At 34.4% G+C, this 17,414-nt stretch overlaps 1 protein-coding gene across 1 annotated transcript in view; it reads right to left on the bottom strand.

The window, feature by feature from the left end:
• Positions 1 to 17,414, bottom strand: part of PTEN (phosphatase and tensin homolog) — a 101,054-nt gene that overhangs the window by 66,230 nt on the left and 17,410 nt on the right. The window contains exon 2 of the mRNA XM_070780438.1: positions 5,487 to 5,571. Coding sequence (XP_070636539.1) covers positions 5,487 to 5,571 — 85 coding nt within the window. The remainder of the gene's footprint in view (positions 1 to 5,486; positions 5,572 to 17,414) is intronic.

Here is a 17,414-nt window from a genome sequence, read left to right as displayed (position 1 = left end):
AGCATGAAGGTATCTGGAATATGAGTTTTACTCAAAGCAGTAATGTACAACAACAAAGTCTGAATTCTGCACAATATTTCTTGTTTAGGGGGGAAAAATCATAGGAATCATAGGAAACACATGGGCTTAAAGAGGAAAAGGTAATTTTAAATACTCTTTAGATATCCCAGTTTCTAAATCCCAAAGTTTACTGTTAAAAGAAAAGATATAAGAAAATAAAGACATTTTTTCACTGAGGTGTTACCATCTTTGAACCAAAAAAAAAAAAAAATCACTACCAATTAGTACTAGTGTCTCCAACATCATGAGAAATGCTGGACTGGATGAAGCACAAGCTGGAGTCAAGACTGCTGGGAGAAATATCAATAACCTCAGATATGCAGATGACACCACCCTTATGGCAGAAAGCAAAGAAGAACTAAAGAGCCTCTTGATGAAAATGAAAGAGGAGAGTGAAAAAGTTGGCTTAAAACTCAACTTTCAGAAAACTAAGATTATGGCATCTGGTCCCATCACTTCATGGCAAACAGATGGGAAAACAATGGAAACAGTGACATACTATTTTGGGGGGTTCCAAAATCACTGCAGATGGTGACTGCAGCCATGAAATTAAAAGATGCTTGCTTCTTGGAAGAAAAGTTATGACCAACCTAGACAGCATATTAAAAAGTAGAGACATTACTTTGCCAACAAAGTTCCACCCAGTTAAAGCTGTGGTTTTTCCAGTAGTCATGTATGGATGTGAGAGTTGGACTATAAAGAAAGCTGAGCACCAAAGAATTGATGCTTTTAAACTGTGGTGTTGGAGAAGACTCTTGAGAGTCCCTTGGACTGCAAGAAGATCTAACCAGTCCATCCTAAAGGAGATCCGTCCTGGGTGTTCATTGGAAGGACTGATGTTGAAGCTGAAACTCCAATACTTTGGCCACCTGATATGAAGAGCTGACTCCTTGGAAAAGACCCTGATGCTGGGAAAGATTGAGGGCAGGAGAAGGGGATGACAGAGGACGAGATGGTTGGATGGTATCACCAACTCAATGGACATGTGCTTGAGCAAACTCCGGGAGTTGGTGATGGACAGCGAGGCCTGGCGTGCTGCAGTTCATGGGGTCGCAAAGAGTCGGACACGACCGAGCGACTGAACTGAACTCCAATATCGTGCAAGCCATTCAAGGAAATCAATTATCTAGGTACTAGAGAAGGTCATTTTCATGGAGAGGTTAATCACAGCACACAAAGTACTTAAGAATTATTCATTTTCATTTTAGCTCATAGGAAAAGATACATCTTCCTTCATGATCACTGTTCACCCTTTCTCATAAACTAAGGGGGAGGGGTAAACTGATAACAGCAAAGCATTACTGGCCATTTATCCATCAAACAAAAAAAAAAGGAAAAAAAAAGAAAAAAAAAAAAAAACAAGTACAGCATAGTTATTATCTTCAGTTGATGATTCTTCATTTTCATGTGCTACAACCATTATTCACTAGGGTGACAAGACCAGTTGGTGACAAGATCAGTTGGCTAAAGTAACTAACAACTATCAGTTGGCTAACCTTTTTCTAAGAGTGACATCTGAAAAATTTTAAAGCTAGATAAAATAAACTAGATACATTAAAGGAGACAGAATAAACCTCAACCGCTGTTCCTGATTACAAGCCAAATGTATATGAATCTTAATTCAGAGGCATAAAGGCAGAGGTTTCTGAAGTCAGAAGATGACAGATCAAAATACTTCCCAGCACAGTATTTTCTTGATGGGAGTTATTATAACTTAACATTGTATAGGAGGCAGTGACTAAAACCATCCCAAATGAAAAGAAATGCAAGAAGGTTGTCTGAGAAGGTCTTACAAATAGCTAAGGAAAGAGGAGAAGTGTAAAGCAAGGTACAAAGGGAAAGTTATATCCAACTGAACACAGAGTTTCACAGAATAGCAAAGAAAGATAAGGAGGGTTTCCTAAATGAACACTGCAAAGAAGTAGAGAAAAACAATAGAATAGGAAAGACTAGAGATTTCTTAAAGAAAATGGAGAGATCAAGGGAACATTTCAAACAAAGATGAGTACAATAAAGGACAGAAATGGCAAGGACAACAGAAGCAGAAGAGATTAAGAAGAGGTGGAAAGAATACACAGAACTATACCAAAAATGTCTTAATGATCTGGATACCCATGATGGTATGGACACTCACCCAGAGCCAGATATCCTAGAATGTGAAGTTAAGTGGGCCTAAGAAGCATTACTACAAACAAATTCCAGCAGAACTATTTCAAATCCTAAAAGATGATGCTGTTAAAGTGCTGCACTAAATATGACAGCAAATTTGGAAAACTCAGCATGGCCACAGGACTGGAAAAGAACAGTTTTCATTCCAACTGCAATCAAAGGCAATGCCAAAGAATGTTCAAACCATCATACAATTTTGCTCATTTCACATGCTAGTGAGGTTATGCTCAAAATCATTCAAGCTAGGCTTCAGTAGTATGTGAGCCAAGAAGTTCCAGATGTATAAGCTGGGTTTAGAAAAGGCAGAGGAACCAGAGATCAAATTGCCAACATTTGCTGGATCATAGAAAAAGCAAGAGAATTCCAGAAAAACATATACTTCTGATTCATTGACTACATTAAAGCCTTTGTGTGGATCACAACAAACTGCAGAAAGTTCTTAAAAAGATGGGAATACCAAAACACCTTACCTGTCTCCTGACAGGTTTACCTATTGTAAAGAAGGTAAGTCTGTTGTCAAGAAACAACCATTAGAATCTTATATGGAACAACAGGCTGGTTCAAAATTGGGAAAGGAGTATGACAAGGCTGTATATTGTTAATTTAACTTATATGCAGAGTATATATCATGCAAAACGCTGGACTGGATCAATCACAAACTAAAATCAAGTTTGCAGGGAGAAATATTAACAACCTCAGATGCAGCCACCCTAATGGCTGAAAACAAAGAGGAACTAAAGAGACTCTTGATGAGAGTAAAAGAGCTGGCTTAAAACTCAACATTCAAAAAACTAAAAGATTATTTGAAGATTTGTAACTTCTCTATTAACTTTTTGTTTTAGAAATAATAAAGAAACGAGGGGGAAAAAAAACAACTAAGATCATGGCATCTAGTCCCATCACTTCATGGCAAATAGAAAGGGAAAATGTGGAAGCAGTGACAGATTTTACTGTCTTGGGCTCCAAAATTACTATGGATGGTGTCTGCAGCCATGAAATTAAAAGATGCTTGCTCTTTGGAAGGAAAGCTATGAGAAACCTAAACAGTATATTCAAAAGCAAAGACACCATTTTGCTGAGAAAGGTCTGTGTAGTTAAAGCTGTGGTTTTCCAGTAGTCATGTATGGATGTGAGAGTTGGACCATAAAGAAGGTTGAGTGCCAAAGAACTGATGCTTTTGAACTGTGGTGTCGGAGAAGACTCTTGAGACTCCCTTGGACTTCAAGGAGATCAAACCAGTCAATCCTAAAGGAAATCAACCCTGAATATTCACTGGAAGTACTGATGCTGAAGCTGAAGCTCCAGTACTTGGCTACCTGACGTGAAGAATTGGCTCACTGGGAAAGACCCTGTTACTGCAAAAGACTGAAGCCAGGAGGAGAAGTGGGCAGAGGATGAGATATGGTTAAGTAGTATCACTGACTCACTGGGCATGAATTTGAACAAACTCTGCGAGATGGTGGACAGGGAAGCCTGGTATGCTGCAGTCCATGGGTCAAACATGTCGTAGTGACAAAACAATACACCACCACCATCAAAGATCTGATGATCATATGTAAATCATATATACAGAACCAGAAACTGGATTTATCAGTAACCGGAAAGATGATCAATCAGCCTCAGTATTAATCCGCAGTCAGAAGAAACAAATTCACATTCAGAAGAGAAAAATGTAGAAATTAGCACATCAAATTAATTTACCAAAAGGATATTCTTACAGTGACTGGAAAATGTATCCTCTACTCAAGAGTATTCATACTCTTTTTATGTATGAGTATCAATCTGACTTGTTTGAATTAGTAGTTGGTTGAATGCAGAATTACAGTAATGTTAAGTAGATGGACTTTAGAAATGTTTCTTCTAGGCCACAAAGAGGCCTGATAAACACTCCTTCACCGTAGCAGCAAACATGTTTCATGACAGCACTGCTCGTTTCCAAGATTCTCCATCTCTAGAGTCAAAATTTACTTCTCTTAATCTTTTTTCTATCACTCACTGTATTTCTGTAGATTGGTATTAACACTGACTAAGCCATATCAAGCTGCTGCTTCCATTCTTCCACTGTGTCCTGCCCAACTACTAGAAGGCAAACTCATTTCTGAATCGCAAGCTCTTAACTCATTCCTCTGACAGCTCATGTACCAACCACAAAGCAGTCTGGGAGTTTTTCTGTCAATACTGAAGTTTAATTCTGAACACAATATAAGCACTACAAAAACCCAACTGGGTACAACTCTATACTGCAAAAAATGTAAACAGACTTTGGTTCAAAGCAAATTGCTAAAAATTAACCACTGAAAAAAACAACTATGGTTGGCTCATATAAGAGTATATAGATAGTTTTAAATACTAAGATAACTATTTAAAAAGAATCCTATATCTGCATAATGCTTTACAAAGTGCTTTCCTGCCCATTATAACATTTAGTTCTCATAACCACCACATATTTAAACTGGAAGTCTCCAAAAAGGATACTTCTGAAAGAGAGTACAAGAAATGATAGAAAATTTAAACTTTTAAAGCCAATTATACTTCCTACTGACATTTTACAGTTTATTTATACACAAATTTTGTGTTCTGAAATTAGAAAACATGTTGACTATTTACAAAGCAGACACAAATTCCTTCTCTCATAAAATATACTATGTAAGCTTAGGTCATAATGTATTTAAGGTTATTTAAATGAGCCTTCAGAACTATTATTAAGATATGAATGATAATTCCTCTTAAAAATGATGCAAAATTGAAAAGCAGACACCTAGGCTTTGGTGTCTAACAAATTCCTTTCCAGATCCCCTGTGCTAAACACTTCTCCAGGTCCTTTGTGCATTTATGCCCCATTATAAACTGTTCTATGTAAAATTACATCATTTATGTATGCCTTAGCATAAATAAATTTATGAATAAATCCACTCAAGGATTTTAAGGCTAATACCCAATTGTGAAATAAAAGACAAAAACCATAGTGCAATGGAACCCAGATATTAAACTGGTGAGGGGCATTTTATGGAGTCCATGAAATCATAACACATATACCTGATTATGTAAAAAGTCAGTTCTTATCTAATGAGTTTTATCCCACTGATGCTCAGTAGGTACATGGAGCAAAATAAAGAAAGCAGTTATAGATCATCAACATAATAAAAATAAACAACATCAAAAAGTACATCTTTTTCTGTGGTTTAGAAATTTTCCTAAATGAAAATACAACATGAATATACATCAATAATTGAAACAGAAAATTAAAAAGTTCTTACCTTACTACATCATCTATATTGTTCCTGTATACACCTTCAAGTCTTTCTGCAGGAAAGCCCATAGCAATAATGTTTGGATAAATATCTGAGTGCTTAAGTTAAGGAAATATGCAACAATGCAAACCACATGTACACACTTTAAAACATTAGCTTACTGAAATATACAATGCAAACTACATGTAAATGTTTTAAAACATTAGCTGATTATAAAAAGCTTTCCCCACTACAAACCATGTTAATAATAAGGCTGTCAAATGTATTTATTTATAAGCCATCATGTGTAATTAAGAAATACAGGTAAATACACTGATTCCAAAAAATATCAATGGCAACCCACTCCAGTATTCTGGCCTGGAAAATCCCATGGATGGAGGAGGCTGGTGGGCTACGGTCTATGGGGTCCCAAAGAGTCTGAAATGACTGAACAACTAACACACAAACAATCATACGACACTGATTATTAAATCCTACCCAGTATGTTTAGAATGCATCTAAGGTAAAAGGTAACTTTCATATTTACATACTAAAATATTCAGACAAAATCCAAAAATCAAAATAAAAATGAAACAAGAAACAGCTGCATAATTTCTCCTTTTTCAGAGAAAAGTAGAAACAGTTAAGAGTTAGAAAATTAGATTTAAGAACAGGTTATTGCTCTAATCAGATGCATAAATTGGACAACTCAACCTTTTTAGACTTCAATTTCCTATTCTACATGGTGAGGAGGTTGAGAAAACCACAATGATCTATCTTAACCCTTGGTATTTATGATGATAATACTGAACTGAGGTATCAAAACTTAGCGTGCCCATTCTATTAACTTATATACAACACCTGCATAAAACAAACTTCTATACTCAAGAAAAATTTATATAAAACTATAAAGCAGCACAGATAATCCACATATCTGTGGATTTTGTCCATCAGACTGGCTCTCATTCTTGAGCTCCATCAATTCTCTCTAATCTCATGATTTTCTGACACAGATGTTTCAAACCAGCCAATCTTAACTGCTTTAAACCACTCAAGACTATCTCCAAAGCTCTATGCTCATCTATTGGACCCATTTATCTTCCAAATACAATACAAAATTCATCAAATCCAGTGCCTTTTTAGAGATCTTTTTAATTTCTGCTGCATTAACATTAGTGAGCTTATTCCAGTATTATTTTCAATCCAAAATAACTACTTAAATTACTAAAACCTTTCATTTTGACATTGTAATTTAAGAAAAGATTACCTATTGACTATATGTTCTATATAATTATTAGTACTGCTTGGACAGATCTACAAAATATTTTGAGGAAAAAAATGTGCATAACAGAGTATATAGTATGCTACCTTCGTATAAAAGAAATACTTTATAAACTAATTTTTTACATGTATATTTGCCTGAATTGGAATGCTCCAACACACATACAGATAACTGAGAGACTAATAAAAATGGTTGCTTCATAGAGAAGTAGAGGGGAGGAGGCAAGCACACACTGAAACAAATCTGATTAAATATCAAATTGGTAACCAGGAGAAAGGATTTATTTCAAGGGTTATCTAGGCACTGTAATTTTACTGTACTTCTGGGCAGGAAGTTTTCTAAGAAAAAAGAGCTACAAAGAAATTTTAAACTTTTCCAGTAATTTCTAATGACATCAGTATTAGTATCTTCAAACTTTTTCTTTACATTATAGGAAAAATCAATGAAGTTATGTTAATGACTTGAAGGTTTGTGATTACTGTAAGAGAAAAGAGATAACATTATAAAATCAAGAAATCAAGTAATAACTGAAAATATTCACATGAACTCATCCTTGCAGACATTTATATTGTTTAGGTCTTTCCAAAGAAACAGCCTAAAAGTATGTCACCTGAGCAGTAGTAAACACTTCTAGAACCCTGATTTCATCCTTAATATCATACTATATTGCTGCTGCTGCTGCTGCTAAGTCGCTTCAGTCGTGTCCGACTCTGTGCGACCCCATCGACGGCAGCCCACCAGGCTCCGCCGTCCCTGGGATTCTCCAGGCAAGAACACTGGAGTGGGTTGCCATTTCCTTCTCCAGTGCATAAAAGTGAAAAGTGTATATCAAACACAGGAGCTAGCATGAAGCATGGCTAAATTTGTGACAAACTGAGCATCAGAGAAAAAATGTAAATGGTAGTAAATCAAAGAATCCTGAATAAAATAGAAATAAATCCCCAAGTCTATAAAGATACTCAATACAGAAAAAGTTACAACAAAAAATTATTTTCACTTTTAAGCTTTGATAAGTGTCTACTGGAATAGTTATTTTCTTTACTCTGAAATTGGTAAAGGGGAAGATAAAGGATTTATCCTACTTTTCCTGTAGGAACTCTATTTCAGGGCAACTCAATAGCTCCATTTCATAAAGCAAACACAACAGAAAACACCAGTTAATAAAAATAAAAATTTTAGAAAAATCAATTAGAATCAGAAAAATCAAACTTTGAAAGCCCTAATAAAATTACTGACTTAGGCAAGGATCAACAAATGGTACTAAATCAATAGGTGAGTGGATAATAACGAACTGAACTTTCTAACAGAGCCAAAGTAATACCACATAATGTATCTTCTAATGTAAGAAAACACCACATAATAGATCTTCTAATGTAAGAAGACAAACATAATTGAATAATGCACAGAAAAGACTGTTATCACCCAATTTCAGTGGCCAATCTCAGCATTACCAAGCAAGTTAAGTAGAGATCACATAACTTTTGATGTGATACAATATGAAGGACACAGCATCATCTATGAGAGCCAAATTATCTTCAATCTGAGAATCCATGAAGCACTTACATATAAATTTTAACTTAACAGATATGAGATAGAACAAGCTAAATGACATTATGAGTATAAACTGGACAATTCAAAACATCTGTAGGTCATGACCCAGTATCTTTCAAATTATCTTTTAAAAAAAAATCGAGCATCATTTCAAAGCTGAAGAAGGGAGAAATGGGTAGCTGTCCTTGATTTAGAAAGACTTAGGGTTCTAAAAGTCAAATTCACTGGTACAATCCTGTTCTGGTTACTGCTTCAGACCAACCAGCCATTAAGGATATTTTTGAACCAACTAGAGAAATTTTAAATACGATCTAAGTATTGGCTAGATGAAAATTTACAGAAATGGAAAAGTAGATATTACTGACTGGGGGAAAAAAAAAAAAAGGTTTCAAAAGAGAAGGTACAATGTGATACTATTTTAATAAAAGAAAACATATACAGCATACCAGTATAATTAAAATATGTAGACAGAAAGATTACAAACTAAAGTACTAAAAGTAATAATATCTAGGTAGTAGGAATATATATTTTTTCTCATTTTTGCTTGTTTTAATATGATCACCTATACTGTTTCTATAACAGGTTTAAAATGTTGTTTTATAATTATCTCCAAATCTATTTCCTAAGATATTTGTCTTAACAAAATATTGTCTTGCCCTGTATGACTTACAATCAGCTTTGTATGTAATTTTTTAAAAAGCTGAATTTCTTAAAAAAAATAATAATAATAATAAAAGTATATAGGCCAGGAATAATTTTTGTCACTTTAAGAATACATAAATTCACCCTCAACTTCAAAAGGTTCCATTAGGATCATCATTTTTAACATCACAAATATTAGCCATCATCTATTATTCTCACATAAGAAAGCAGCCCCACTTAAAAAATGTAATTCCTAATTACCAAAATGCTTTAGGTATCCACTCACCAAAAAAAAAAAAAGAAGAGACAAGAGACTCAAATCAAGCCTGAAGCACTACAATTCCTGAATATGAATAATCTTTACTTTTTAACTGTCTTATAGAATACAAACATAAGAAAATGGAAACTAACAGGAAAAAAAAAAAAAAAAAATGAGGCAGCAGTAGGGAACCCCAAGCAGTGGCAACTAACACAAATCTGGAATTTCTAACTAACTAATTATAAACACATTTTACTAAAAAATATAAACTGAAATTATGCCAAGGTTTTCTGAGCAATGCAACAGAAATTTTTCATGTAAAAAAATTTTATTACTACTAACAAACTTATCTGACTTAACCATTAATTTCAGTGGGAATGCTAGTAAGCTTCCAGCCTTACAGGAAAGCATATAGGTGAGGGAAGGGATAAGTTAGGGATTTGGGGTTTATACATACACACTACTATATACAAAATCAACAAGGACCTACTGTACAGCACAGGGAATCATATTCATCTTGAATATCCTATAATGGAAAAGAACCTGAAAAAGAATATACACACACACACACACACACACACACACACACACACATACATAATTGAATTACTCTGCTGTACTCCTGAAACACTGTAAACCAACTGCACATCAATAAATTTTTTAAAAAGCACAGAAATATAAAGCCCCTTGAAATGCAGTCATTTTAACAAAGACTAAATTTAGATTTATCCTTGTACTATGAATATTAACAAATAAAGTAAATAAGGTTGCAAAGGGCTTGGTTAACTTAAGAAAAATACTTGTCAGTAACTACACATGAATGGGGATACTCATCGGCTCCCTCCTTTACTCAATTATCCAAACACACACTGAACATTTGCATACTGAACATTGTGCACAGGACACTGAGAACATAAGTCTAAGTAAGCAAAGACTACCACACTCTAGGAGTTCCTATTCTATCAAGGAAGACAGACACACAAACCCACAACTACGCCAAAGGCCCCACTACATATACAGAAGATCAAGATGTTTTAAGAGCAAGAGAAAGAAGGATTAATTCTGCAGAGGTAGAGATAAAGTAGGTAATATGTTAGAAATCACAAAGTAGATAGGTAATATGTTAGAAATCCTTAAGAAATAAGTCATACATCAGAAAAAAGAAGAAACAAAAGCAATTACAACATTCTAAACAGAGGGTAGAACAAATACATGGAAATACTGAGTTGGTCAAAAAGTTCATTCAGGGTTTTCCATACCATCCATGGAAAAACTCCAAAGAACTTTTTGGCCAACCCAACACATAAAATATTCAGAAGAAGCAAGCAGTCCAGTACAGCTCACACACAAAGCTTTATGCAGAAGGTGGCAGGACTGATGAAGATTAGGTCTAGGTTTAAGGATGCTGTGACAGGAAGTTCAAGTCAATCAGACAGATAAGGAGTCAAAGGCCAGGATCAACACGGGAGTTTCTAGCACAGCAACAACCCATGGTTCTGCAATGTCTTACTGAGCAACAATCCAATTCTTCCTTTAAACAGAATTGAGCAATCTAGCCTTCTTAAAGTTTCATTTTCCTCAGACTTACACCTTCTTTATTCATACAGTATGAAATTCTACCCAATACTCTGGCATCCATCATAAATTAGAAAAACAGAGACCATGTTTCAGACAGTATGCCAAATACATTCTCATTTAATCCTAACAATCCTTTGAAGTAACATTACCACTTCACAGATGATGAAAGTGTCTTGCTCTTTGCAAGCCCAAGGACTATACAGTCCATGGAATTCTCCAGGCCAGAACTTTCCCTTCTCCAGGGGATCTTCCCAACCCAGGAATCGAACCCCGATCTACCACATTGCAGAATTCTTTACCAGCTGAGCCACAAGGAAAGTCCAAAGATGATGAAACTGTGGATCAAAAAGAATGGTCCCAAAGCCATCAGTAGTTAAGTTACAATTCAAATACTCTATGTATGTAACTTCAAATGAAGTAATTTACTAATCAAACATTAAAAAACTTCTAAAAGACAACAGAAAAATCTACTGGTATTTCCAAAACTGATGTCAGCAACTAATGAGTACTCAATTTTGAGGCAAACATTTCTCAAGCCAAGAACTGTATAAAATAAAATGTTTCTTACATACAACATTGTTGCTTCTCGTTAAAATTTTTATGACATACTTTTTTTAGATAATTTCAACCAAACAGGAATAACCAAGGGAGGAAATATTAGAATAGACTTAACTGGATATTACTTTGAATAACACTTACTGGATATTATTTTGAATAATAAGTAGAAGGGGCTAATAAAAGTACCTATCATATAGGGTTGTTTTAAGGATTAAATGATTTAACATATGAACAATGCCTAGAACATAATGTTTGTCTATCAATTGAACAAATGGTATAATACTAGATATTAAGAGCCCACTGTAACTGTTCAGTCGTTTTTCAGACACTGACTTGCTGAATAACCTAACCCTTCTAAAGAACATCAAAGCCTAACAGAAACTTTAACTCTTTAAAATATTTAGTATATTGCTTTTTTATTTAACTTAAGAACATATGCAAAATGTAACTCCAAAAAGGGGAGGGGGTGGAGAAAGCCTTTATTCCCCACATCAGTGGAGACAGGTAAGAAATGCATACATGGTCCTCTCTTGCCCAGGATGAACACCACCATAGCTACAGGCGATCTGATATACACTGGTATATCAGTGTATATACCAGTGTATATACACTCCCACTCCCCCTCCCTGAAACAAACATGCTAAATTTGTTTTGTTTCGCTTTAATAGAGGTATAACTTAATACAATTAAATACACAGATCTTAAGTGGCTGGTTTTTGAGTTCTGATAATTATACACAGTATATCATATTTGAGTCAAGTGCTCCCACAATCCTTCTCACATCACAGAATACTGTCCTAAAGAGAAAAACTTAATAATAATTAAGTTTTAAAATACAGTAATTTTAAAAATACGTCCACAGAAGTTGATTCAACCCATAACTGACCTATTATTCTTACAATGTGGCTATGATAAAAGCTAAACAATTCTTTATTGGCTGTTCTAAGCATCTAAGCATAACTGAAAAAACTATGTTCCAGGTTACCCCCAATTAACAAAACCTCTTTCAAAGAAAAAACTTGTGGGGGCTTCCCTGGTGGCTCAGTGGTAAAGAATCCACTTGCCAATGCAGGAGACACAGGTTCGATCCCGGGGCGGGGAAGATCCCACATGCTGTAGAGCAACTAAGCCCGTGTGCCACCACTACTGAGCCTGCGCGCCCTGGAGACCGTGCTCCACAACAAGGGAAGCCACCGCCATGAGAGGCTCCCACGGCAATGGAGACCCAGCACTGCCGAAAATAAATAAGGAATAAATGAGAAATTATAAAAGGCTTAAAAAAATGTGGGTTGAGATCTCATGAGTCTACCTTACCTCAGAAATTTGAGCCTAAATTAATGCGGTTCAAATGATAAATTTACCTTGAATTTTCAAACAGAGGATAACAATCAAATATAGCTCCCTAAGATACTTTGTTTTACTACTTTCCATTCTATTGCATATTTTATTAAAATGGTAAGGGAGGGAAAAACAGGCCCCCTGAGCCTTATTTTCTAACAATGTGTTCCTGACACAAAAGCTGAATCTTATTTGAAGCATAATTACTAACAGTAAAGCAGTTCTGAAAAGTTTCTCTGTAGTACTCCATATAGTATATATACAGATATGCTTATCCCTTTACAACTTACAAACTGAAATGCAGTCTTAAATTACAAATCACTAACTACTTATTTTTCCTGCTATAATTATTTCTAGGAAAATTATTTCCATAAGTCACATAAGAGTTATTTTTAGAATTCTAGTTAACTGAAAGGTGTGCCATATGAAGCTAGAATATGGGACATTGACAGGTCAAATAAAAGTGACACAAAGATTCAGCGAGTCTCAAAAAGTATCCAGAGCAAATCTGAAGTTGCCCAGATCACAAAAGGAACACTGAGCTAAACTGGCAGCAGGAGTAAAGGAATCAAGTCAGACTGACAAGAGAAGACAACAATCAAAAACAAGTTAGCAAATACCAGAACTTCACCATTTAATTTCATTTTCTAGGAATATCTGGAGCTTTTCTCGACTATCTGGGAGTCTTTCAACTCACAGGCACTTAAGGCTCAGGTGAGAAGAAAAATTCAGCCACTGATTCATTAGTTATTACATCAGCTTTACATTCCTTTCAACAAATTTTAACAGGTTTAAATTTAACAAATACTTTCCAAATATGTCACAGTTATATCCACATTATCAACTTTTATAATCAATTATGCTTTAAATACCAGCCATGCTCATAGACTTCTATGACTTTCTCATTTAATAAAAGATTTTACATTTCTTACTAGATTTTTTTTTCCTTAAAAAGTGTGTTAAATGTTTGGATCTCGTTTCTAAACTGATGATTCACATTGGGAGGAAAGCAGAAATAGAAAGTGCTTGAATTTCCCAGTTGATAAAGTGTTAATTATTTATTACTTAAGAACATCTGCCCTAATACATGTCATATAATCATCCCTCTACAAACCAAATTAATGCAGCCTAAAATTTCATTTTCTAAAGTGAAAAGGGCACAAAGGTACAAAAGCATGAACTACAGAAATAATGAGAAAGAATTGCTCAAAAAGATGGGAATTTTAAGAATAAAGGAGATATGAACAGGAACACTGGAAATATTTTCTAGGTGAAAGGCCCTGTTCTAAGCACTTAATGTATATACTGTTTTTTAATATAGAATACCAGAATTCTATCCTTAGCTTTGCAACTTAAAAGCCTAGACTTCAATTAAGTTACTGAATCTCTAAACCTCAAATACTTTTGTTTTTCTATAAAATAATAAGACTTGCTGCAAATTCTTCACTGGTTGTTTCAAATATCAAATGAGAAATGCGGAATTATCTTTAAATTATAAAACTGCAAAGGGGTCTACAGTTGTAAATAAGGGGCTGTAACTATTTGAAGTTGCATAAGTTAGAAACATCCTGTTTTTTTTAGTTTAAATGTCTCATTACAAGGCAACTCAATATAGTGTCTTCAAAAACAAATTATAAAAGGAAGTTCAATATATTCACTTAAATTCACTTTAGCATAAATTTTAAGTTTCATTGAACACTTTTAAATTTTCTGCTAGTACTGCCAAACCAGAAAGCCAAATAACTGAGGAACTACTAAAGTTTTCTATTTCTCCAAGCAATTTAAACCTCTCAACTTTCTTTGATGTTTTTATACTATACCAACTCTTCTTGACAGAAAAGTCTACATAAATTTATATCTCACTTTGTAAATGAAAACACCACATTCTTCAAAGGTAATATTAAGAACTGCTAGTAATTCTTCCACTTAGAAGCAACCCTATAAATTGGTTCACTTGGCAAGAATTCTTTCGCAAGCTGTAACACAGAGCTGTGAAGCCGCTGCGCCTTTTCACTCTGGCAATCCTGCTCTAACACTACACTCTAAAAACACAAACCAAAGGGGAAGGTAAACTATGCAAAGATACGTACAGTAGTGCTGTTCAGCAAATCACAATATTTAGCCTGATGAAATATTATAGCTTTTAAAGTAAGTACCCAATGACATAAAAAATGTTTATAAAAGAGATCACAGAACAGTATGGAAACACTGATTCATAAGATCTAATTATGTTCATATGTACATTAACAGGGAAAGATAAATTCCAGTTGATATAAAACAGAAGTTAACTTTTTTCTATTAAAACATTCAAATTTAAGAATAATTCTGAAAATATTTCAAGCCAGATACATTAAGATTCCACTGAGCTTTAAAAAAAAAAATCTTTTTAAAGGAATAATCAAGGCACTGTGAACTTTTAACTATGTAAATTTAAGCAAATTAGAACCACAGAAAAATATGTTATCAAGTCACTGATGTGTGTATGCTTAGTCGCTCAGTCGTGTCCAAGTCTTTGCAACCCCATGAACTTATAACACAAAAAAATATCTTATCAAGTCACTGATAGTATGAGCAATACTCTTAAAATCCAAAGCATAATTTATTAGTGCATTGAGCTGAGGTGTTTAGTGTATTAGTACCCTCAACTAACTGAATCAGTTTTTCTCCAGAGTAGTTGTTAACTATGAAATAATATATCTAACAACTGTTCAAGCCTGCATCTGTGAACCTCTAAAAATTTAAGTTGCTCAACTAACTGGTTTTAACGAGTACACCGAACAATTACCTTCTTCCTAGGTCTCTGGATGAATACGATAAGACTGATTTCCTGTTTCAGAACTCTGCTGCTGTTAAAATACACACACACACACACAGACACACACACACACACACGCACACATACCCCTCCCTTCAGCGTTGCTCCCACTAAAAAACATCTAAGATTGACTACTAATGACAAATAATGTTCAAAAAGATTATCAGTTCAACAACATGTATTACACTTATCAACACTATAAACTTGAACTAATCCAAATACTAATTTTCTACCACAAAATCTTAATAAAACATATTAAAGACTATAAAAATTGAAATTACTTCAATCCATTATTACACTAAAGAACATAAGAGGGTGTCTTTTATGCTCTAATATTCACACTCAATGTTAAGATTTATGCATTACTTCTGTAATATCATTCTATGATAAAAATCATTCTTTTATCATTTAATAGAAGTAACTACCGAAAACATTAGTTTTGGCTACTTTATAGCTATGCAAAAAGATAAAAGGTCATTAACTTTTACAGAAAACAAGACATCCAAAGAGTTAAGGTACAGAAGATGGCAAGGGATTTGTCAGTAGTATGACAACAAAAGCCTAGTAACATTCAGCGCCAATTCACTCAATATTAGCAAACTGCATTCTGGAAGAAAAAAAGATTACAACAGTTGTAACTGAATTGACCTTTCAGATACAATCATGAACAAATTTTCTAACATTCAAAACTACCACACACAAGCTAAGAAAAAAAAAGTTCTAATACAAATGTGTCTTCAACAAGTGCATTTTCCTTCTCCTATTAATTCAGCCAAAACTGCAAAATTTTTAAACTAACTTCTAACAATCAAATCTACCTTTTAAAGAAAGTCATTAATTTGATCCATATTAAAGGAAAAAAAAGCTCCAAACAAGTATGTACTTACTGCTTCATTTTATATTTGGCTTTAATATTATAAAATCTAATCTCTTTATTTCATAGCTTGAGTCAGAAAATCATTTAGAAAGTACTTACTTTTTCCCTCAACCAGCAAAAATAGTGTTGCCTCAGTGCAGTATTTTAATCTGGGTAAGAACAATATGAACTAGAAATTCGGATAGATTTTAAAATATGAAGGCAAATATATTGGCATTCATTCCTCTACTGCTAAGAATCATGTTACTGATCTTATGATAAGTGCCTTGTTCTAATACTGTATGATTCATATTCCCACTGATGGTATTTTAACCATACCAATTTAAAACTGATTGAATAAGTGTATTATCCAAAAGATCTTAAATTACATATTTGCTAAAATACTAAAAAAAATTCATCTTAAGATTTAATAAGATACAGTTTTAGAATATACTAACAGCTATAAGCGGGTGCAATGGCACCCCACTCCAGTACTCTTGCCTGGAGAATCCCATGGACGGAGGAGCCTGGTAGGCTACAGTCCATGGGCTCGCTAAGAGTCGGACACGACTGACGAGACTTAGCAGCAGCAGCAACAGCTATAAGAATGAGTCTACATAGCTGGCTTTGAACTGTTATCACTCTTAACTCTAGACGACGTGTCTCATTTTAGTATGAACCCAATTATTGCAACTAGGGGAAGAGACACAATTACTGACCATGATTAGTTATGGAATCTTCATATCCAAAGGAGAACACAGTAAAAAACCTTGGAAATTAAGCTGAAACATTAAAAAAAAACTTAGTAACTTTTGCATCCAGTAAATAAACTTTTAAAAACACAACATTTAACACAGAGGAAGACAAAAATACCAACAGTTAGATGGAAATGAGAGAAATGAAGAGGAAGACAAGCTCTTATCAATACCTCACACCCTTTAAATACTATAAACAGCACAGGTGAAGACTTGTAAACCTCGAGTATTTAGACAGAAACTCTCACCTACACATGCACCACACTCCATGTAAGAGCTATAATTTAGGTATGTACTATCTATCTACCACCCCCCCCCCCA

The sequence above is a fragment of the Bos indicus genome, chromosome 26 (assembly GCF_029378745.1).
Source record: "Bos indicus isolate NIAB-ARS_2022 breed Sahiwal x Tharparkar chromosome 26, NIAB-ARS_B.indTharparkar_mat_pri_1.0, whole genome shotgun sequence".
Lineage (NCBI taxonomy): Eukaryota > Metazoa > Chordata > Mammalia > Artiodactyla > Bovidae > Bos > Bos indicus.
This window is presented reverse-complemented; position numbering and strand designations above follow the sequence as displayed.